The following is a 25,239-nucleotide window of genomic DNA, read 5'->3' on the forward strand; positions in this document are numbered from 1 at the left end:
ATATGTAGCAATAATGTTTTACTCTCAAACAATCAAAAGTGAACTGTATAGTTTCTTTGATTTCTTTCTAAGTGTGACAGTCGGTTTCTGTGAATTTGTGTTGCAGACTGTCCCTGTTTCCGCATTTCTTTGGAAACAGGGACAACACAAATTCACAAAAATTACTGACAAGCTCCTGCGCGATGCTAACTGGATTAGATACTTAAACGTAGGGCATAAAAGTGTAGTGAAAGTATTTAGGAGTGACAGATGAGTAGCAAAGTGCACATCGATGTACAGCAGGCGTCCAGCTTGGTACTGACAGATAGGAACATTATTTTTGACGTCGTGTAAAGCACACTGCCAGACAATACACTAGTGCATGGAGATTTGAAAATTAGTAAGATTTGTGTTCAATATGTGTTCCAAAGGGTCACTTACTTACAGTATAAGGTATTTTTCCCATTTCCCTAGCGTGACTTCGTGGTGTAACGGTAGCACGCTGGGCCGGTATTCCAGAGGTCCGTGGGTCGATTTCCGGCGAAGACGGTTGCATATTTTTCATCTTTTCTGCTTCCAAAAAACGTAATGACTCTAAAAGTGGCGCCCGAACTAAAAGGGTTGTGGATGATGATTCTCCGCACCCAGGATTTGGGCGACTAGGTCCCCTAAAACCCTAGTCGCCCTTTAAAAAGGAGAGTATATAAGGTATTTCTCCCACTTCCCTAGCGTGCCTTCGTGGTGTAACGGTAGCACTCTGGGCCGGTATTCCAGAGGTCCGGGGTTCGATTCCCGGCGAAGGCGGTTGCTCCTGCTTCCAATTAGCCTAATGACTCTACAACAGAAACAAAAGCAGGAGATAATGTGCCAGGATTTCTAGCATCGGACTGTGCCCTTTTCGATAAAATAAAGAAGTACCTGAATGTTAGACGATTAATGAGAAACAGGATGTCAACGAGTGAGTGGGTCTTTAATACCCCTAAGAAATGGTTTACTGCAGCCATTCGAAAATATTTTGGAAATATAGATGCTGCATTCAACTGAGTATAGATTACCTGAAATATACATGTGTGTATTTTGGCAATTAAAGTGTATTCTCTCGCTCTACTTAGTTCAAATTATTGTTAAATGATCTAAGTATAATCGTTTCCCCCTTGTACCATTAAGTTATCTGCATCATAAATATGATTTTGATAGTTTTTACGACAATGCAATGATTAGCAAAGATTTATTTTTATCTAACCTACCAGAAACCAAATGTTAAAATCACTGAAAGCTAATTAATTATTCGATGTGGGTTAAAGTCTCGATGAGTAGGCTAACTGCTTGGGAGCTTTCATGGCTTTTCTCATGTGTGACATGGATAAGGGTTACTTTCCCTTAAAACACCCTCCACGAAGTCATCTCTCCTTTTAAGCAGGTGCTCTTATGTGCTTTACCTTAATTAATTAACCTAACGTCTACCATTTAATGGCTAGCAATGCGTTTTTAGAAACTATTCAGCATTTGTCCTCTCTTCTCTCAAACTATACCTTATAAATTACCAAACTCTAAATAGTTACAAAGTAAATTTCATAATAAAGTAGAAGCTCTATGAGCCAGGTCTCTATGAAACGATGCTCCTGTTAACCGAGACGGTAATCAGTTTAAGGAAATAATTGGGAAAATGTTGTAACATTAGAAAGGATGAAGCCTCGGTTGCGTAGTAAGCAGCGCGTCAATCTGATAGCATAAACCAGTAACATTTATGAATGTTACCAGTTATTCATTAGCCTTTATTATCAGTAATGGATCACTTAAAGGCCTTCTACTGGGCACTACAGTAAAAATATGGTTTATATGTATTAAAAATAAAGCAAACTAATTGGCAATAAATTCTCAGGAAAAGAGTAACAGTAGAAGAAACCATTAGCCTCATAATAACCGGAGAAGAATAAAAATTACACTGAGGCTGAAGATAATGGTCTAGAGAGAGAGACGAGTTCGTGGAAGACATTTTAAAGGAAAATGGGTCATATCTAAGTTACATGCAGGTAAAATGCTGAAACTCCCAAACAGCCAGCCGTTTCTCTGACATTTGAATACGGGTGGAACTATCAGTATTTAGCGATTTTACCCTTAAGCTACTAAAGATTACGTTTACACTGACTAAACTTCGAGTTCAGGAAGTGTTCACGAACTTGATTGCTTTTTAATGGAATTGGTTTCCTGTGTGTATCAATCTTGAAATTTCTAGTAATATTTTTGCTTAGGTTGCAATAAAAGCAGAAATACTCAATTTTTTAAAATAAAAAAATCCTTCCCCCATTAGGTGAAGTTCTCAAGTTGGCATATATTTCGTGGGCTCAAAGTTTCGCTGGTATAAATAGGCCTTAACTCTTTCAGACATGGATTTCATAAATAGAAAAAACAAGATTATGCAAAGTATTGTTAGAAGAATCTCCTTGCAACATATTAAAAAGTTCGACACTTGAGTTACAGAAACTAGGATGCTGTGATAATTGCCACAATCAGGTCTCAAGGTAAAAAAGTGCGTAAAAATAAAAAAGGAGATTATAATACAATTAACATTTCTTATTAATTATTTTAAACAAATTATGTTTTTGTTAAACAAAGCGGTACTTTGAATCCTTCCCAGTGGATTCTGAAACATCCTCCACAAATTACCAGTTTAAAGAGCTGTTCGTGACTATGTACTGGTCCCTGTCTAATGTTATATTATGTTATGTAGAAGTAAAGAGGCCATCTAATATTTACTCTAAAGAGTCACTGTCTAATGCTGTTTAAGAACTACGTGAGTCTGACGTTTTGTTGGAATGGGCGAATTCCTAGGACTCTTGTAGTCTACCTCATCATCACGGCGTGTTGATAGAGAACGCAGAAAAATCTAAACTTTCTGCGATTGCTATAGTGAATTTTAATAAATCTATTCGATAATTTGAGCTATTGCGGGTCATGTCATGCTATCAAAAACACGTTTTACTACCGATAAAATAGGTAGTAGGGAATATATGAAGGTTGCAAATGCCACCAGTAGGGCTGAGGCCCACCAGTGGCTGAGCAGAAAAGTCGCTAAGCACTGGTAGTTCGGTTAGAATCCCGCAAACGGGCTAGCTGCATGAGCGTTTTCGTAGTTTTCCTCATCTGTAACTGTAACGTGTATATAAGCTAGTGTCCCTTAGATAATCCTCTACGAAGGCATCCCTCCTCTTAGGTAAATAACCCTGGAGGCTTTGCCGTAATCACATAAAACAAAAGAGAGAAAATTAAAACGTTCTACTAGTTAACGAATTAAAAACAATTTCACAGGCTGTAACTGAATAATTTTACAGCCAATCACAGCTTTCATAAACATGTTACATCTTCACTAGTTTCTTTTCTGTCACCTACTGGACGCTTGATTTCAATTCCTCGTTTCTAACATTTTTCTGCAATGTTCTCCTATGTTTTGCAATTTATACATTCGCAATTCAGATCGACAGATTTAGAGAAGTAATAAAAATTCGTCATTTTAATCCCAAGAAATGAATTCAATGATTTCCTGTTGGATGGTTCAAAGTTCTTGAGGGATGTCGTGAAAAATATTTCATATAATTTTGCAATAAGCATATAGCGATGAAACTGACGTCCAGACGGTATAGTGGTTAGCGGAGACTACTGGTGTACAGAAGGGCCCGGGTTCAAATCCCGGAGAAGGCATGATTGTTTGTAAAAGTATAGTGTCCGTGAAGCATGGGGGCACTCTAAATATGCAGCGAGCTGAGTCCTCTCGAGAGCTTGGCGTTAGGGAAAGAGGGTTAGGAGACCCTCGGACCCGTTTCTTTGGGCTTGTGCCCTATCAAAATTTAGGGCGGAATTGAGCGAAGTCGCACTGTCACCTGTATGGGGCTCTTGTCAACGACAGGCGCACCTTGCACGCCTTGCCACGATGAGTTTTGTAGGCTTCTTCTGATGTTACTGTCAGACAAGTGAGGTAAGTCACACAGCGATAAAACTAGGACAGAAACAACGTTGAATGTAGACACACAGAAAAAAAAAAAAAAAGCCGAAGAAAAAAATATTGTCGTAAAAATTTACGTAGAATAATAAAAAGTTAAAACCAGCGAAGTATGGTAATATCAAGACATAACCATATGAAACATGGTGGCGCTAAAATGAAACAGCAATAATATATCATTAACCATACGAAACACGGTGGTGATAGAATGAAAAGGCAATAATATATCATGGATAATAATAGTTCAGAAAGATGGAATAACTATTTTAAAAAGCATAAAATATTTGTGGTAAAAGCGTTATTGTTTAAGTGAATACATAATACATTTTATAATCTCATTAGGTGTGTAGAATTTTTACCGACAATGAAATTCCCATGTGCTTAAATAGCAACTAAGACAACTTTAAATGTAACAAGATATTCTATTTTTTTATTTGCAGCAGTTTCTCTTATGCAAAAGGGAAAATGCTTTATTCTGTAGTTTCTAACACATAAGTGAAAATGTATAAATATTCTGTAGCGTTCTGTTATTCTTATGCGTAAGAGAAAAAATGCATGAGCATTCTGTTACTTTTATAAGAGAAAATGCTTTATTTTGCAGCATTCTGTTATTCTTATGTATAAGAGAAAATGTTTTATTCTGCAGCATTTTGTTATTCTTATGAATAAGAGAAAAGGCTTTATTCTGTAGCATTTTCGCTCATAGAAAAGAGAAAATGCTTTGTTCTATAGATTCTCATGCACAAGAGAAAATGCTTTATTCTGTTATTATTATGCATAAGAGAAAATGCTTTATTCTTGGCATTCTGTTATTCTTATGCATAAGAGAAAATGCTTTATTCTTGGCATTCTGTTATTCTTATGCATAAGAGAAAATGCTTTATTCTGTAGCATTTTCTCTTAAAAGAGAAAATTTATTAACTTTAAATTGTAGCATTCTGTCAACTTTAAGTATAGCAAGACATGCTGTTTTCTTATCTATAAGAGCTTAGAAAGCTATGAGTAGGACATGACTGCATAAAAAAGTTTCATTCCATTTCATTACCAGTCGCTTGACAACGGGAGATAGTGTGAACTATTTGGTTCTGGCAAGCATCTGGTAAGGTGCTTTATTGAGAAAGTTTCTACTTTCCCATAATTATGAAAACGGTAAGCGATTCCAGACAAGTCCAATCAATCAATCAATCGACTTATTCTAAGTTATCAAGCAAGTGACGAGTTAACAAGCAAGTAACGCAGGAGGACCTAAATGTTTTCCTAAGCTTCTAAAAAGTTATATTTATTATTTGCTTTATTGTTCTTTTCTGATTTTGTATGTCCAGAGCTCATTCTAGAAGAAAAAAAAAATTATTAAAGATAATGTATAAGGCCGAATATAAATATTGAGCGTTGATCATAACAATTGATTGCATTGACTTACATTGAAGTGGGTTGATGCTGTAAGCATGTCTCTTCCTCATTGCTCATTTTGTATGAGTTGGAAGCTTGCTTTAGAAAGAGAAGAGATGCAACAAAAAGTAAATAATGAACTTGTATTAGTTAATTGATTGCTAGGTGTACAATTCCCAGCGCGTGTATTAAAAAAATTTGATTTCTTACATTAAAAATTTTAAGTTCGATATTTGACTTGGCAAGAGTAGAGCAATTTCCAAAATAGAGTCATTCTCAAACCAGAAGTAGTTTTTTGGACTAAAGTTTTAGTTTACTTATTATTAGACTTGTTAATAATTTACTTAGTTAATATGCTATGTGTCGCTGACAATGTATCGTGTTCCATTATTCTATTAGATAAAAGATTCAGCAGTTATTCTAGACTGGAGGTTATACGATTAAAAATTAGTGCTATTATCCATTAAACTAATGATTGTGATTAGCAGCATTTAAAATTTTAAATAAACCCTCAAGCACACGTTTATAACAACAAGGGAATTTGCATATCACTAGGGCAAAACACAATCTGCACCTGTCTAGAAGATTTCGAACTATCTGCTTAAGTAAAATTGATATTAAACATAATTGAATCCATCAGATATTATCCCAAACTAGCCTTAGATTTGAGGAAGAAGATTTTTACTATTGAATGAAAAGCCATTGAAGGGAATTCCATTGAAAGGAAATTAATATTTTTAATGCTGAATTATAACATTAACTCGAGAATTACAGCTTATCAAAATAATAACTATTAATTCAAATACTACAACTAAATAATTTCTCATAAAGATCTTGCTTTTATTCACCATTTTCGTTTGCTTTTACACATGTTATACAAATGAAAATGCAGAATCTTTTAAAAAGGGACAGTTATATGGAAATATGTATATATTCTTTTCTTTTAAAGTAATAGAGATAGAAAGATGTACGAATGTAGCGTCTTTATAGGTGCTGAAATACTTGTGTTGTGATTAGAACTGAGTTTATTTTAATTAATGCATAATCAAGTCCAAGAATTCATCGTGGCTGAGAGGCAGAGGGCTGCGTCTGTCATTGGCCAAGATTGTGAGCACCCTATAGACGACGAACTTTTCCAGCTCCATCCCCATTTTGACCTTGGGGGGATGGATCCAGATATCTCCTACCCCTGTTCCCCATGCCAACAACTTTTCGAAAGGATGTTCGGCTCGATGATACATTAAGTACCTCCATTCAATAAAGATGCTATGCATTTACACCACGCCTTCTGCAAGATTCGAGTCCAGACCTAATGATATGGCAGCCAACCGTTAATCAGCGGGTCTCGCGCTTTGTCAACATAGCCTGAAATGGTATTTGTGTTATAAGTCACTAACAGTGTACATTGTTACTTGCAAATGACTATCATCTAAAAAACCTTAAGTATTCTTTATGCATTTTGTTTAAAAATCCTACTATGATAAAAGTTTTGTAAAATATTATATCGTCGTATATATAATAACGCTAAAATATTGATTAATTATGTATTTATTCATTAAAATACATCAACCAGTTTATTAAAATAAATCAATTAGTTGTCTGAGCTAGTTTGGGTAAAGAGTATTTGATTCCTAAATGTTATGAAATACTTAAAAAGAATGACTAACATAAATTTTCTAAATCGCCTGTATGTAACACTATATACAATGCAACTACTTTGATCAGATTTAAAATCTCCCTCTCCTTTTTCCCGCTTATCTCTTTTTTTATTAACGTTACAAGTTCCTAAACTCACCCTGAAAGCTATAATGTGCAGGAAAACTGATCTTTTCAATAATGATAAAAGAAAAAGAAATGAAAATTGAGAAATTTATTGAACAATGTAACGGGATTATGTTTCGGAAAAAAAGAAAGAAAGAATGCCCTCAATCTTTTTGAACTGATCGAATTTCTTTTTGTTTCATGTCTTATTAAAAAAAAACAGTTTAAATTATACAATGCCCAGCCAATTACTGTAACAAGATACTGGATGCATAACTGCATGAAGATCAGAACTCTAGAATATTTAGTTAGAGATATAATACTTTACAAAATCATGATATCAAAAATTAATATTCAAATCATCGATATAATTTTCCAGACTGCTAATTTATATATATAAAAAAAGAGGTTATATACAATTCGTACGATTAATGTTTTAACATGCAGAAGAAATGTCATTTTTAAGAGATATTTTAAATCATGCCGAGTTTAAAAGAATGCCCTAATATTAATCCATACATCAAAATCTTTCAATTATTTTACATATTACAATAGAACACATATCATTATATAATCAAGAACTATTTGAAAACAATGTGCCAATTGAAAACATTTTCATATTATTCCGTTGCAAGCTCATAAAAAAAGCTATATTTATTCGCATAATTCACTCGCTTATCTAAGTTCATTTTGGATAAATTTACATAAATATTTATCTATTTTAAATATGGGGGTAAGAGCATAATATCACTTGCTTTAATAAGTGATTAAAGCAAGTGAAGAATTGTGATAAGTTTTATCAAAATATAAAAATATTATTTAACGAAATCTAAAATGACTCATATTGATATTTTTCGTCAAAAGAATAAAAAATTTATTTTTCAATGAAATCTCTCAAAATGCAACGTAATGGCAGTTACCATTAATTCATGGAATAAATCTTTGTTGTTGTCTGTTGTTGTTATTTATGCTCACTTATCTGACAATGATATCAGCCCAAGCATACGAAATTCTTCGTGGCAAGAAGCGCAATATACTCCTGTCGTTGGCAACAGCATTGAGCACCGTTTTATTTTTAAACTGCAGTTTCTAAGCAAAAAGACCTTCATTCCAGTAAAATTTGCAGATGTTCAATAAGAATCTAGGAAAGTTTATATTCATGTCTAATTTCTTACATAAGTAATTCTTATACATTAAATTTCATGAAAATTGCACTTTTCTTTGCAGCTGTTACAGTTTCGCTTTTATTCTTTATAGAAAGCATTTTATATCTTAACAAGCAGATATTTGAAAAATAAGCTCAGGATATAAATAAAATTACCCAAAGAAAGGATCAGCTGCGGTAAGATAGCTTCCCCGCAAAGCGGGAAAAGAAGGGTTAGGGAATTGCAGGGTTGCCAGATTTGGCGCTGAATTGCCTTTTGACGAGAATTGACGGCAAAACTGGCGATATGCCCTAGACGGAGCGAGAACATTCTAGAACGCATTCTTAGCGGTTTTCCCGAGAATATTCTCGAAGGTAGGCTAAAGCTATATATAAGCTGCTTGTACGTGGAGGGTAAAGAATATCTTGAATTTAGTAGTGTAGTAGTAGTATCTTGAGTTCAGTAGTCAAGAAGAGTAGTACTTTAATTTTAGAGATCAGCTTGAGAACGATCGACTGAGTCGGGAGCTGTGCTTTAGTGCTTTGCCATGAAGCTGTCTTCACCGTTATAGCCTTATAGACTAAAGGCTGTATTGCTGATTGTTTCACCGTGTTTTCGTAGTTTTTCGACGATTGTAACGTGTCTTTGGAACTGTCTTGTGTATTAGCGCTTACTGGCAAATAAATTGTGTTTTGATTCTTCATTATGTGTTATCATCAATTACACCAAACCCACGAACTACATAGAATGCAACAATATGCACATTAGGGTGTATTGAATGTATATAGGAGATACTATATAAATTGCGTTATGCATTATATTTTTATTTCCATTTAGTGGGTCATAAATTAAGCACTGTAAAAGTTGTCCCAGATGTTGCTTCGAGTAGATAGTTGTACGCGCGGTAGCATAACTTAGTTATGCGTCTGTATAAACAGTTTAATTAGCCATGCTTGTATATAATTCACTTAACAATATTGTTTAAGTAGTACATAGTCTAGTACAACTGTTTATGTCATGTACTCTTCTAATCAGGTGCACATGAAGCATATTTATACGAGCATATGGAGATGCAAAAATAATTCGCAGTCTTACGTAATCGATTCAATTTATATATATTTCCAGCACTCTACATAAATTCAGGAATGTTTTACAACAACATTAGCCGAAAAACAGAGTAAAACGTCACAAAGTGTAATTGTAAAATAACCGGCTTGAACTGGACTGTTGAAATCGAGCCTATCGCATTTGATATTTTTGTTTTCAACTCTTCTTTTAGCTCTAGCGATGATATGATTGTCGCAGTGAATTCTGAGCATACTGCCTAATAAATGTGGAGAAACTCATCCCATTGAAACTATGTGTCTTGGATCCAGTGCTCGTAGTAGGCATCAACAATGACTTTCGTTTTCAAGATCTTTGTGTAGCATTTAAAAGCACTAGAATTTCCTTAGGGTTTCGGCCCCCATTCCTTCTTTCAGCTGCTGGTCACAAAGATAAAAAGTGTTGATTAAAGCAGCACTGACTTATATTGAATACCGATCCATTTTAATACAAAATAAATTCAAATAAAAATAATAAGAAGAAGTAAGACTCCACAAGTAAGTCCCCTTCAACGCCAGTGGGCCCTAGTGAAGTATGCAAATTTTTAAAGTATTGCAATATGTACGTAACCAGTAGTTTGGTATAAATAAACGCCAACTGTAGGAACCGGACTCCGATATCTCGAAGGACTCGATTTATCGTAGTGTTGCATTGAAATTAAAATTTATAGTAGTTGTATAGTAGCCCTGATTCTGGAGGGGCAGTCGGAGCTGGGGTTCCACGGAAGTGAGGCTCTAGATAGCACAATATCTGTATGATCCAAGAAAAGATTCAGTGTTCTTACGTTTGTGCCTGAAATGTCTTGAAGTCTTTTCAAATTACAAGTACTGTAATAAGAATTTTACGAATGATTACAAAATTGGAAATTAAATATACTACTTTAAAGTGTGATATGAGCTGTGGATTTATGAAATGAGAAGCATAAAGTGAAATATTTCTTTTGATCCTTTAAGTTTAGGCTTATATTTATTTATTAACCAAGTGTACAGCACGTTTATCATTTTAAAAGATTTTTTTTTTGTTACTTACAGAAATTGGTAACGTTTATAACTTTCAATTTTCTTACCATGTTATGTTACAAAGATCCATGACTTAGATAGCTTGACAAATTGCTATTTTTGAAATGTGTTGCCGTTCCACTCGGTATAAGATCTTTCATTTATCTTTTAAGTTAAAAATGCACCTTGCTTCACAAATTGATTATTTTAGAAGCAATGTATGTACTTCTTGATAATGTACACTTTATTATTTAATAACTCACGCATTTGATGTAGCTTATAATAAAACTAACAGATATTTTTTGTAAATATTTTTACAGGTATTTAATTTATAAATGACGTTTATAATATCATTTATTTTATAAGATAAAGTAAAAAATGTTCTACGTCTTAATATTTTGTCGCATTTTATTTTTCATAACTGTTCAAAGCTGAATATAATGTTTTAGGTTTTTGTGCTTGTATGAGTTTTAAAAAACGAAACAATTAATAACATACTGAAAAATTTAAAATGAAGACGATTCCGTACGTTTTTAATTTAATATGTCGACTTCCAGAGAGAAATTTCGATTCAAATTCAAGCAATCAATGTTCAGCACTAGGTAATTATTGCCATTCATCGTGAAACACATTAAACTCCTAATAATAAATCTTTTCCGATATACAGTTTGTTCTTTGTTCGTAAAGATATATGGTAACCCTTACATATTTTGATTACTGTCTCTTTCTAGATTGTTTGTTTACGTTATTGAATAAGTTAGATCACAAAAGGGCTATCTTCTTGTTTTAGCTGAAAAAGAGAATATTCTCAATGGCATTTGTAACTGATTGTTGGACAGATGAAGAGAAATAAGTTGAAATAAATTTTATGGGTAATTTCTATGGCTTATGAATTACATTCAGCCTCCTTGAAAATTACCTGAAGGAAAATGATTTTGATTTAGCTAACATTACTGATAAGAACACAAGTGCTGACCTGTTTAAAACGTTGCAAATGTTTCATTTTTGAGGTGTTTTACAAAAATATTTTAACCTAAAGGAATGGTTTCTAAGAACAGTTTATCAAACCAAACGATTTTGAACCAAAGTAGGTGAGGTATGATTTCAGAAACGTAGTCTAACAATTAAATTAATGCTGAAAGTATTCATGAAATTATGAATTGGATATACTATAAATTAAATTTTCTTTAAATTACGACACTTAGGGTATTATTAAAAAGTAAAATAAAAATTTAAACTATTATAAAGTGCGTTTATTGCTTTTTAATCCCCTAGTGTATTTGACAACACAATTACAACTCGCAGGATAAATTAAAGAATTAACGTAATTTCGAATGCAACATTCTGAAAACTGCAGGCCACATCGAAAATAACTAAAATATTATGTTTTGAGTAATGAAACTTTTACATTATGTAAGTCACGTGAATTTTAAACAACATAACGTCTAAACATTTTGGAAAAATTAAAAAAAAATATACTATGTTCGGCGTAATAGTATCATTTACCAAGTCACGCAAATATAAATGCATAGTAGTGTAAGTTAACGACTTAAACATTTTGGACAGACACCTCTAAAACATTTTTAATATTAAGACACTAATGTAATTTTCATGCAAATAATTTTAGCTAAAACTCAACAAAAGCTAAAACAATCAATGAGTCTTATGATGCCAACCGATGAGCAAGGGGCAGAGATATTTCTGGAATTTAAAAACGCAAGGATGACGTGTTTGATTTATAGTGTCATTTTAATGATAATTAACTAGTATTTTATAAAATAAATTGCAAATGAAAAAATAAAGTTCGACAACTTTTAAGTTCTGCTAGATTACTATAATGTATTCTTAAATAGTTTTATAATATCATATTTATTAAAATGCTTTCACTCATAACGTTATTATTTATATTAAAGATAATAAGATAAAAGAGAACGCTGACTGGTTCTTCTTTAATTCGATTTTTTAAATTATCTCTTTGTTTCCTTTTAGTTTAGGTTTTGTCAATATTTTCCTGTTCATTATCTTCAAAAGCTGAAAATCTTAGAATGAGGAGTATAAATGCTTCCAATTCGATGTCATTCTTTCGAAGCTGAAGCAGCATTTTTCTACAAAAGTTTCTCTAATTGTCCCTCAGCGCTTCTGGGAAATCAAGAAACACCTCAACGTAATTAGCCGATAGACAGGAAACTGGGAAATTTAACTTCCGCAACGAAGCGTTCATCGTCGTCAATTGTGCGCGACCGGCGAGTTCAGTGTTTATCAAACAATTAAAAATAAAGCTACCACCTTCTCCAAGAACACAGTTACTCTCGAGTGCAAGATAAAATAACAGCAGCATCAAAACAAAAGAAGATAACGTATTTGCGCGAACAATTTCAATCAACATAGCGGCTAAAATTAATTATGACTTCTGCACTGAAAGCCCAAACTCTTGTTTATTCCGTAAGAAAAGATTCATTTGCATCTCTCTCGCAGTGCGATCGATACGTCAGAATCGAATACCAGTTCGCCTGCAGTTGTATGGTTATGTCGAGTAATGAAATTAACTCCTGTCGGTATGTCATGAGATTTAAAATTGTAAGGTACACGAGGCTTTTTAGTTTTAATTAATTTTGCTCTCCCTCAGTTGCATTAATGGAGGAAGGAGTATCTTCGATATATTTTAAAATTATAAATTTTCATGATTTTATTTGTTTTGAACTTTAATGAACTGGATTTTGTAATTTTAATTTCATGCTATACTATCAATTTCATGCTAGACTATCATGCTATACACGTCATCCTTATATTACCAATAATTTAATTTTCCTTGAAAATTAGAATATAAAACGCTTACAGTTAATTATTTCAAATTACTCTAAACACGTACTTGAAAAATTCTCAGTTTTTTATTTTTTAACAATCCCTTTTAAAACAATTCAATTGTTCTTTATTTTGCATTCGCTTTTAATTCCTATTAAAATATTTAAAGCAGGATTAAGCCAATCAAAATGTGATCAGATTTTTAGAAAATTCTGATCTACATCACACAGTCACTGATGTTTTTCTATAAATTTGAAGCAAAAAAAGAGTTTTAAACAATCATGTCCCTCGTTTGGGATATAAATTATAATTCAGATAACAGACTCACCTAGAGTGAGATTTTCATGCCTCAACTGAGGTGAAACAGGACCTGAAATTAGAAAAGCTAATTTAATAATGCAACGATACAAAAATTAAATAAAACATACTTTGAAAACGAAATATTATTCACGATTTCTTTCGAATGAAATTTCATTGCAAGAAATAGGCTTCTCAGTAATTAAAAATACAATGATTTAACAATACGTAAAATAGGAAAATAAAACTAGTAAAAGAACCTAAAGTGGCATGCTCGGTATTTTATTTGAAAAATGACATGTAATCAGACCAGAAAGTCAAGAAATATATATATGCATTTAATTGAATAGGAAAATAATTTTTTTTTAAATACACATACAATATTTCGTAAGTGTTTTTTTTTTCCTTTGGGGATAAGTGGTCTGCGTTTATTGAAAATAAAAATAGGACCATGAGAGCAAAGAGGTTGTAATGATTATTTGAGACTATAACGGGACTTCGAGAAAATAATTATTTTATAGTGAGAATACGGATAATTCTATTATTAACAGTACTGGTCTCATTTCTATTATTAATAGCACTGGCAATTCCATTATTAACAGCATTGGTCTTGGGGGGGATGCGGGCAGCGTATGGACCAATATTTGACATCAGCCTCCATGCTCATCCCCAGCCAGCAAGCACCAACGTGGTGGATTTAATAGGCCAGGTGCAACTAATTGGAATTCATATTATAAAACGATATCCGGCATGTCTACGACCGCATGTATGCCCGTTTGAACACCTGCATTCAACTGGCGCTACGCATATACAGTACTCGTTTCAACCTTATATGCATCTACCTATTGCGCTATTTAATAAAATAAACGCGAAAATATAGTTTTCTAAATTTCATGTAGCTCACCTTGTTCTCGAGCTTGTTGTTTTGGGAAGTTCAAACTGTTTTGGAATTACGCGAAAAATCTCTTTAAAGGAATTTCTTAATCTTCCTGCTATAGGATATATAAAAAGATTGATTATGCAGCAGAAAAGTATATTTAGGTTAAATTATCTTTTATGTATTAGTTCTGATGAGTTTTGAATAAGTAGTTATTTGTAACAATATATATAAAGTGATCTTCTCGCAGTGAACTATTTTCATGACAAGGCTGCCTCGAATGCAAAATTCAAGTTGATAATTATACTTCACTTTGTAAACTATCCTTACGAATGAATTAGTTCGTGAAGACGAAATACTTCTGTAATTTACTTGCAATACCTTTTCATAGATATTAAAATGTAAAAGAAAAGGTGTGAACTAAAAATTAAATGATGAGAATAAGTTCTTTTAGGGTTTTGGAATGAAAATAAGTGGGGAAAAAAGCTCTTGAATATCATTTGATTTTATCCCGTATCTGATACAACAGCTACTTTAAGAGTTTACTGTAGTAATGATATTGAAAGAACATAAAATATGATTTTACCCATGAGATGCCTGTCGGGGAGATGTTGGGGCATCTTGCCCCCTCTGCTAGCAGGTGGGGGGAAGGAGGCGATGCGTGGAGTCTTGGGAGCTCTTGTGGTTCGGAAGCCCGTAGCCGACGTCTCCACTTCTGACATGATGCCTGGGTCCTCGTCGTACGGCCCCAAAGGAGGGGTGTACAGAGGATGCCGCCCCTGCATCGCATTCTAAAGGAAGAGAGAAAAAAACTCTTAAATATGACATGATTGTAACAGCGATGTTGAATAAATAGATCAAATGATATGCTTGTCTTATTATGTTAACCAGACTATTAAGATTTCCAATTGCATTTTTCTACCCAGTTACTTATTTCAATTATCAAGTTAACCTCTAGTACTTCTTAGCATAATATGTTCTATAATTATATAACTCGAAATGTAAAGAATATGAATGCAAAGCGAAAAAAAAGTTCATCCTTTCAAAATTTAAGTATGTAATTATGTACTTCAAACATGCTTACAGAAGCATGCTAATCAATTTTATTAAAAGGTTTGAAAAAACGCATTTTACACAGCATAACCATGGGAAGTAACATTTGCAATTCTTATCGAACTTCGTTTCTAAAATATTTCAAAATAGTCGTTTATATCAATCATAATAATTTCTAAGAATATTATATTCACCAGTATTTTCATTAAAATCGTAAATAAAAGCAAATAATTTCAGAATATATTTTTAAGCAACAGAAAGTAGTTTACAAAGGCACGTGATTGGAAAGAATCAGTAGTCATTTCCCTATGAGACTTCTGAGTTAAATATTTAAGTGCAGGAGAGTGAGCACGTCAATATACATCAAATATTAAAAGCACTAGAGAAAATAGATTCAGAAAGAGCAATCTTCATTTGTTTGTTAAATCCATTATTTTGTAGAAACTTTCAAAGTGTATCTACATCAGAATTGCTGACATCATGGACGATATCCTAAGGCAAATTCCTCCTATTAGCTTCAATCAATGCCGCGAACGGGCTGGATGCATGGGCGTTTTAGTGGTTTTCCCCATGTATACGAGCCAGTTTCCTTTAGAAAGTTCTTCAAGAAGGCATCCGTTTCCTTAGGCAAATAGCCCTGGAGGCTTTACCGTAATTACATAAATTAAGCTGCAGCTAAGACCTCTTCTCATTTCGTTAGGGAGGATTTCTTAGTCTTTTGGTGTTTCATAATGTTAAAAAATATATTTGCACTCTTTTAACATACACATAGCATTTTCTGCACTTAAACGCCCCGTAACAGAATTTAGCTCAGTATTTGACGATTTAATACTGTGTGATGATATTTGCGTACGCGAGACATTTTTTAGTCCAAATATATTTCATTTTGTGGGTTACGTTTGTGGAATACGATTGTTTATTGCGCGTTTTTCTTATACAAAGAATTTTCGCTGTTTTTGGAAATCTTAGCCAAGGTTAGTTGTTTTTCGCTGTTTTTGGAAATCTTAGCCAATGGTTTATTCCATTTGGAAAAGAAATGGAATACTTTTATCTGTAATCAAACTATAATCGTTGAACTTTGGATGTGAAAAAAAAAAAATCCTTTCAATCCCGCCCTATACATACGTATTCTGAGCAAAAGTATTTTGTCTGAAAGAGCATCTTGCTCGCGAGGCATGACATCATTCATCAATAAGACGTCACAAGAAACAAAACCAATCGGGGCAGCTGTCGGAAGAACGCGACTGATTCCCGTTTCAGAAAGCAGCGAAGCGAAAAACACATCGGCCCGTCTGTTGCCAAATCCCGGCAACAAAAAATATAAAAAGAGAAAAGGATCTGTTGCGAAGGCATCGATAGGGCCTTATGTACCTTCATCGATGACTTCGATCGACAGCATCGAAATCGAACAGCATCCGGTCGAAATTCTGCCTTTTTCCCCAGAGGGTGAAAAGTAGTTATATTTTTTCTTCGAACTCGAGCGACTTTGTGCAAGTGCGCCAAAAGAAAACTCAAAAATCGAAGCCAGTGCTTCTCAAAAGCCGCCACCAGGGGGTGGAATAGTGGATGAACGGACAGAAGGGGATAAAATTGCAATTCCCAGAGCTAAACTTTTCCCTGAGGGAATTTTCAGAAAATGTGCTAGAACAAAACGAATTGAGTCGGCAAAATAATAGTATTTACTAAAAAGATATTTAAAAAAAAGTCAAAGAGAAGCACAGTAAATTTTAAGCAATATTTTAAAAGTCAGAAGTTTTTTGATTTCTTTTTAATATTAATAAAAATAGCTTTATTTTTGTTCGGAACACGCTAATGTTTCACATGAACTAGGAAGTTCTTTGGGAAAAAAAAAAAAAAAGCAGATACGAAAATGAAGAGAAAGAAAGAGCAGCCGAAGTGTAAAACCCAATTAAAAAAAAGAAGCTTAAAATGCATTTGGTATTAGCTGCTTTTTACATACTTAAAAGATATATAAAAAACATTCTATTTCAGCAAAATTTCTTCGAGATGAAACATTTTATGAAAGGGTTGCAGGTTTCAGTCACTAGAAATGACAATGCATTTACAGAGCAAATAATAAAACTAAAATTGTAATATGTCAAGGAATATTTTTAAAATGATTGAAGATACTTTAATCACCACAGGCTTTCGTTTAAAACAAAAAGTACATTTACATATAGACATGTATTGCAACAAAAGTAAATCAAAAACGGAAATAAAAAAACGTAAAATAAAAACAAAATCTAACATACAACTGACTTCAAAATGCACATAAAGGCTGCAATAATGTAAAATAAAGATTTAAATTTGCTAAAAGGGAGCATTTGATAATGTGAGATTCTCTTATCTAGAAACTTTGAATCAGTTTGACCATTATAAAAATATACAAGCACAAACAATAAAACAGTAAAATTGCGAAATAGGCGAACAAAAACAAATGACAAAGTAGAAAATATTTTGAGAAAAAGATATACTATTGGCAAAAGTTTGCATCTACCAAATGAGCGAATTTTTCAAATAATCCTCTCCACAAGTATATTCGAAATTCGACGGAATGTGGGCAACCTATGCAAAAAATAATACAATAGTGTGCCAATTTTAAAGTTTCTTCTAGTATCATTTGAAAAATTCAAGTATAGCTAGTAAGTGACTGAGTGCATCGCTAAGATGGCTTCCGCCCACGTAGGTGAACTAAACGGAATTATTCACCATCACAGCGGAGAAATCTCTAAATTTACAATGATGAATATTATGTTTACAAAGCCTTCCTTGTCCGAAATTAGTTCATATTAATAATCGTTATGAGTGCCTGAAACAATCTCTCAGATTTATATTTCTTGCTGAATGAAAAAAAGCCTTAGTATTCTATGATAAGCTTACCAGCAGTTTGGGGATAATTCAGTTTGATAACTGTGAGCTCCAAATGTTATCTTGATTGCCTGTTGTAAATTCTGATCATTTCACGTAATATTATTCACCGTGATTTCTGCTTAAGCAGTGTCTTGGTATTTTTTTCTATTTTGCCAAGGACTATTCGATTTTTGAGTGTATTTAGATGTCCACGTTTCTATTTTACCAAGGACTACTCGATTTTTGAGTGTGTCGTTTCCCAGGTACTGTCTGCTGGTTTCTTTAAGTGCCAGATTCTTGTATTATTGCAATGAAAGTAATAATGGTCCTTATGACCTTCCTCTCCGCACTCGCAGAAGGGAGTATCCCTAAGTCCGAATCTGTTGAGGTATACTGTGAACGATCCGCGACCTGTCAAGGATTGTGTTAAGCCGGTACGGTGGGTTTTGATTTCCATGTTAACTTTAGTAGACAGTTAGTGCAACATTAGTCAAAATGAAATACTCATACCCGAAAATTTACGTATGTTAAAACGGTGAAAACAGGAACACCTAAAACTGAATCGAAAATAAAAAAGCGTTTGGAAGATAAAACCGCTTCTCGGTCTTCTAATGAGGAATTTTAATGCCATCCTTGAAAATGCGATTTTAAGATTATAAAGCACTCGACAAAGGATTTCATTAATTTGTATAAGTTGCAGTAGGTGCATGTGAGCAACGATGTCTTCTCATTTTCATTATTAACCGGCACAACAACTAACCCTAATTTACCGAATGTTTCGTCTAATTTATTCCATGACGCGAAGTGGCAAATTCTGTAGAACATAAGTTTTGGACACCGTAATTATAGTGACCTCAGTAAAAACAAGACCTCACTAACCTAAATACATTACTTTTAACTATAAACTTACTATAAAGTTCGTAATTTATGATTTTTTAAAAACTCTAAGCGAACATGATAATCACGTCTCCGAAAAAAATTAAAAGTTATTCATTTTAACATATTTTCAGTTGTTCAAGGAATAAAAATATATGCAAGTCATTTCTAGGTGCTAAAATTAAAAAAAAAAAAAAAAAAAAAAAAAAACTTCTTTCTGCATACTTAAAGCGATTAAGACAATTTGGAATTTAGATCTGATTTGCTTGAAAAGGAAATAAAACTGTACTAGGAAAATAGATAAAATATCTAAGATGTTATAGTTCTGGAAAAACATTATCTCAGAAGCTAACAATAGATATAAATAAATGGAGAAAATAAATATTTAAGAAATTCACACCGAAATGCATAAGAAAAAAAGAAAGGAAAAAATGTGTAAGTTTATCTCTAGATTAACTAATAAATATCTGCTTATCTTTCTATTCAAAATGTTCATGGAAAAGTCATTTCGCGTGCGTGAAAAATTTAGTAAGTAAATTTAGGTGCTGCATAACACTAGCTTACTCTTCACAGAAGAAATGATTTAAGTATGAAGTGATATCTTTTGGAACAGCGTAGATCATGTCATAGTGAAAAAAAAGTTAAATCATCTTTCGAGTATTCAACAGGATATCACAGTTTGAGCAAAAGCCTTTTAAACAAAGAAATCCTGTTCCTCTTTCTTAGTAGAAACAGATCTTTGTTACGCCACAACCACCTTGGTACAACTAGTCGCCAGATTTCTTATCCTCCTATGCAGTATTACCTTTTATCAAGCTAGTTCCACGGCGTCGCTCTTTTCAGATTACTTCCCACTCTCCTACGCATTTATTATCTTTTATCAAGCTGGTTCTTTGGAGTTTCTGTTTTCAGACAATTTCTCACCTTCCTATGCATTTATTATCTCTTATCAAGCTGGTTCTACGAGGTTGCTGTTTTCCGGCGACAAAGCTATTCAGAATTCAGAACGACGAGACGGCCAGTATTGATAGATACCAAAAGAAACATTCTGCAAATACTTCCAGGAATATTAAGAGCGCTGCTGCAGCAAGTACATGTGCTCTGATGGATGTTATTTCGATGAGGAATAGGTAATATTTTTTCCCATCTGAAATGATATTATTCTAAAGGAGATCTTTATTAACAAAGAAATATTCTTTTACTTAAGCAGAAACTAACTCAGGATAAGAATACCGAAAGTGTTTTTGTAAGATATTATGAAAAGAAAAATCAAGTTTTATGAAATGCATAAAAAAATTAATCAGATTCTAATGAAGAAGATTATAATTACAGTAATACAGAGGACAATGAGACATGAATTTCACTATGCAAGAAACACATGACAATAAGATCACTAAAACTTAATAATTAAGATAGATCTGGAACATGAGATATTGTTATACATTTTTATTCTGTCCGGGAATGCAGGTCCCCAGCAGAATGAAAAACGTTTTTGTGTTACCAGCCGCAAAGGATAGATTATTATAAAATAAAGCAAACTCTGCATCCGTTATCGTAGCCAATATGCTTAAAATTACGCAGCAGACAGTAACTAAAAAACTGATCATGGATATCTGTGTAAATCAAGACTGATTCTAGAAGAATCTTTTGGAATCCAATGATATGTTAGCATTTATTCTGGTTGAATTTAGAAAACTCGATTCCAATTACCAAGAAGCTATTCCAGACCTTCAAATAATTAAAAATGCCTTAGAAAAGGATTAAAATTAGAGGTGTATTTTTTTACTTTGACCCTATGTTTATTAAGAATCCCTTAAAATCAGTCAGTGGAGTCAAAGGTAAAATGTTCCATGAAGTAGAAATTTTACTGAGCAACAATTGCGTGCATTACGGTGAGAATGAAATACTTTTGAACTCAAATAAACACCGAAAATTTTACAACTGAGGAGATGCATTAGTACTATTCCTTCAACGGTTATATAAATGGCAGACGAAAAATTCTAGAGAACGTGGAAGGCAATGGATGTTGGCTCTGTGCTGATAATTTGGTATATTGGCTTCATCCGTTACAAGAAACGAAACACGTGTTATTAGAAAAATACGTGACTCAATGCAGATGCTCGCCGATTCGTGTGGCGAGAATAAAATGAAAGTCAGTACAAAAAAGTAAGCTTGTCAAATCTCTATTCTTAATCGGCAGTCAATAGAAATAAATAAACAGAATAAAATGCATTTTTCAAAAGAGTTACGAAACATTACGTATCTTAATATCATAATGATAATAATTCGTTAAAGCAACGAACTTAATGGAAAAGTAACAATGAATGCAAAATAGATATCGACGATTTCCAAAAGGTTAATTTCTAGAGCGCAGTGAGGCAATAAAGTACTCTATCGTATTTCAAATGGTACACAAAATTTATCCTGCTTAGTCGTAGGAAAAATTTATTAACAAAAGAAAGGAAGTGCTTAAAAATTTTGAAATAGTCCAGATTCGGCAACTAACAAAGGGAGATAGTTGGACCATCCGACAATAGACCGCATAGCATGGGAATAAAACAATCGGTGCAACGTGTCTTTTCGCAGTTGGTTCGTAATTCCCAGAACAGAGCGTATAAAGTGGGCCACATGTCCATTACAAATACACACATTACATTAGACAATGAGCATAATTTATCTACGAGTTAAAAGGCCCTTGAGTGTGTACTATAGGTGAAGTACCATAGGGGAATATAGGTGAGTAACATCCTTTCATTTACGCCTATTCCATTCTGTACTGTGTTAGACATAAATTTTGTGGTATATCATATAAGATTTTATGTTATCTTATTACTTTGCTAAAGCTACTTTTATCGGTTCTCATTCAAGATGCAAATTAATTAATGTATATAAGAACAGAGTTCTTGAACTTAAGTTTTTCGGTTTATGCTTTACTGCAAAGCACTCGAAGGCTATCTACCTAAGGAGATGAATATCTTCGTGGAGGACTTTCTACTGGAAAATGACTCGTATACACGTAACACAAGGGAAAAAAACACGAAAACGCCCATACAGACAGCCCGTTTGCTGGATTCGAACCTCGGACCAACTACCAGTGGCCAGCGACTTTGGTGATCTTCTTGAACCTTTAATAATTTTTCTTCTGACCATCTTGATATGATTTTCCCAGCTTACGAATTATTCATTTCCTTGAATCGGTTTCAGCCTGTGCTAGCCGTGTTTGCTCACGTGAGTTGATAGCTTGAGCTGAAACTTATAAATGGACTTTATTTTGTAAATCTTGCATTTTAAGTACCTAAGTTTAACGTTTGCGTTCTGTTAATCCTACAAGCAGCGTAGCCTTTGCATTACTACACCAGTGTTAATTGTTAGGTTTGTGAAATAAATAAAAAAGGTGTCTCCTGAGCCTCGTATTATTTTACTGAAGTATTAGAACAGTTCGATAAGCCAGCTAGAGATCTTCATGGAACCAGGGATTAACATTTAAGGTAATTAAACTGCGTACATGCATGGTGCTATTGCCCATGAGTCTGGTGCCACTGTTATCTGGTTAAGATGCGCTCAGCAACTTTAATTGTAGCGCTACGCTATCATCCCTTGGAGGGATTCATATATATATATCTTGGAGGGAAATATATATATATATATATATGACTTGGCATGGAGTGGCGTATGTGCAACAATTCGATATATGGTGTCTGTCTGAAATTCTTCATATCTCACGTTTAATGGATTTCTCCAAGTGTAACGTGTATACGAGCCAATTTCCCTTAGAACATCCTCCACAAAAGCGTCCCTCCTCTGAAGAAGATAGCCCTAGTGTGCTCTGCCATAATAAACTAAACCTCATATCTCACGAATAAATTATTTTGCCGGTATATAACTGCAAAAACTCTGGACGCAAGCTCTGCTTTTTCTTCCTGTTCCATCGGCTTGTGAAATGCCACATGCAATCCTTGTTATTTTTATTGCATGTTTTTCCACCTGTAAAAGTGATATAGCAATAGGGGATAAGAGGTCAGATAGATTACCTTGTGAAAATGTGGCTTTAATCTTACTTTTAAAGGGAGTCGAGATCTTCAGCTTGAAAAGTAAAATCAATAGTCTGGTCTGGTCATTGTATTCTGAAACTTTGTACAGAAGAAACATACACGACGAGTCCTTTCATTTTATTGCTAAGAATTTATATGTTGGCGACCTGATTGTAAAAGTGTCAAATATGTTTCTCGCTGAATACATATTTCCATACTAAAAGATCAGTTTAAATATTTATATGCTGTTCCCAACTTTCAATTCAAATGCATTTAAAATATAAAACACACATACCTGCAAATAAAGTAAAGAAAAAAAAAACGCATAGTTTCATATTACTTTAGAACGAATAAAGAACATACGAGTATACTTGTTCAAATGGCAACGCAAATGGGAAATGCAAATTTAAGCTTCGAAATCATGCGAGAATAAAGAAACTCCGTATATTATTTGAATACATTTCGCAACTTGATTGATGATGTGAGTAAATAAAGTGCAACAAACTGCATATAATACTCTTATCACGAAAGAAGTTTAAAGAATCTGAAGACAGACGTAATCATTATTATCTGCAACCTTCGAAATATTTCTACAGTATGATCAGGAACTTTAACTTTGAAAAGTCCAATTACATACTTTAATGTTTTTGCCTACTTATATTCGAATGTATTAGAGATTTTAACATTTGATAGTGAGGAATTAGAAAGAAGCTTATCCAATATCATTGTTTTCAGCATACTATGTGAAACATACCTTCCTTTGTGTTAAATACCTTTGATTCCCTTCTTATGTGAATATTTTTCTGCTGCTGTAATTTAGTGTTAATATTTCTTTTTGTTATACTGTCGTATTTATTCGTTTTTTACTTTAGATTGTTTTTAATTTGTATATGTTTATTTCATATTTATGTATACAGCTATTTTTGTCAGAATCCCTTAATGCGCATAAAAGAATCTCTTAGGAATGTGCATAAAATTTTCTTAGGAACGAATAGAGGAATGTGCATAAAATTTTGGAAATTAACATATGGAAGGAAAGGTGGAATGTAGATAAAATTTTGGGGTACTATTCGGTTTCGAGGGCCGTAAAAAATCGCCAAACTATTGTTGATGTCAATGCTGCCAAAAATAATTGCGGCAAGAAACGAAGTATAATAATAAATAACTATCTAAGATTGATGTTGTAATTTAGATGAAAGGTTAATTTCATATAATACTTTTTTATTATTATAATTTATATGAAAAAGGCTAAACATGACTGAATGGAAGCGTAAGAGTAAATAACTATTTCAGATCATTATTATAATTTATATAAAAATTGCTAAACATAACTGAATGGATGCCTGCATCGCTATTTCGCTACCGACTTATCGCTAAAGCATAATTTCATCTCGTTGGTTGTTCAAACGTAATTCTCTATAATGAATGATGCCTTTTCTTTGAAAATATTCTCGGTAAAGTGCAGAATCGCTCACTTATTTGTTTGCCGCTTTTTACAAGGGTAAAAACAATTGGATTTTTGTCAATTTTTTTACTTTTTACGGGAAAATCGGTCGATGTGTACATAGATAAAGTCAAGGGTGTGCGCAGTGCCATTTTTGTGCAATTCTGGGATTTTTTTTTAAAGTGAAAATAAGTCGATGTGCACATGGATACCGAGTATGTGCAATTTTTAAAAATGCGTCAAGCAGTGGGTGATTCTGCACTTTACCCAAAATTCTATAGCTGACTTTTCGTCATGGACAATTCCCAAATTGTTAAATCCATAGGATATCAAAAAATGATTTAAAATCAAAAAAGGATTTAAAAATTAAACTAGTATGTCAATGGCGTCTTAAGAAATACAGAACTATATAAACTTACGCAATCTGAAATCAACGCGTGCGCTATATTTGGCGCGCTGTTAAATGGGCGCGTTTGCTAGATTTGGCGCTTTTGCGCATACATTTTCGCTGCAATTTTTCACGGCGCTCAAAACCGAATAGTACCAATTTTGGAAATTAACACATTTGGAGGAAAATAGGATTCCTAGGAATGTGCATAAAATTTTAGGAATGTGCATAAAATTTCGGAAATTAAC

General features: G+C 33.4%; 1 protein-coding gene across 8 annotated transcripts in view; it reads right to left on the reverse strand.

Annotated features, from left to right (window-relative positions):
• Nucleotides 1–25,239, reverse strand: part of LOC118191457 (coiled-coil domain-containing protein AGAP005037-like) — a 769,544-nt gene that overhangs the window by 179,796 nt on the left and 564,509 nt on the right. For all 8 annotated transcript variants that reach the window (XM_085811562.1, XM_085811561.1, XM_085811564.1 and 5 more), the window contains 2 exons: nt 14,936–15,140; nt 13,504–13,545 (listed from right to left, as the gene is read on the reverse strand). In XM_085811562.1, the coding sequence (XP_085667688.1) occupies nt 13,504–13,545; nt 14,936–15,140 (247 nt within the window). The remainder of the gene's footprint in view (nt 1–13,503; nt 13,546–14,935; nt 15,141–25,239) is intronic.

Source organism: Stegodyphus dumicola, chromosome 2 (assembly GCF_044657685.1).
Source record: "Stegodyphus dumicola isolate Sdum_Otavi_A_Nest chromosome 2, ASM4465768v1".
Lineage (NCBI taxonomy): Eukaryota > Metazoa > Arthropoda > Arachnida > Araneae > Eresidae > Stegodyphus > Stegodyphus dumicola.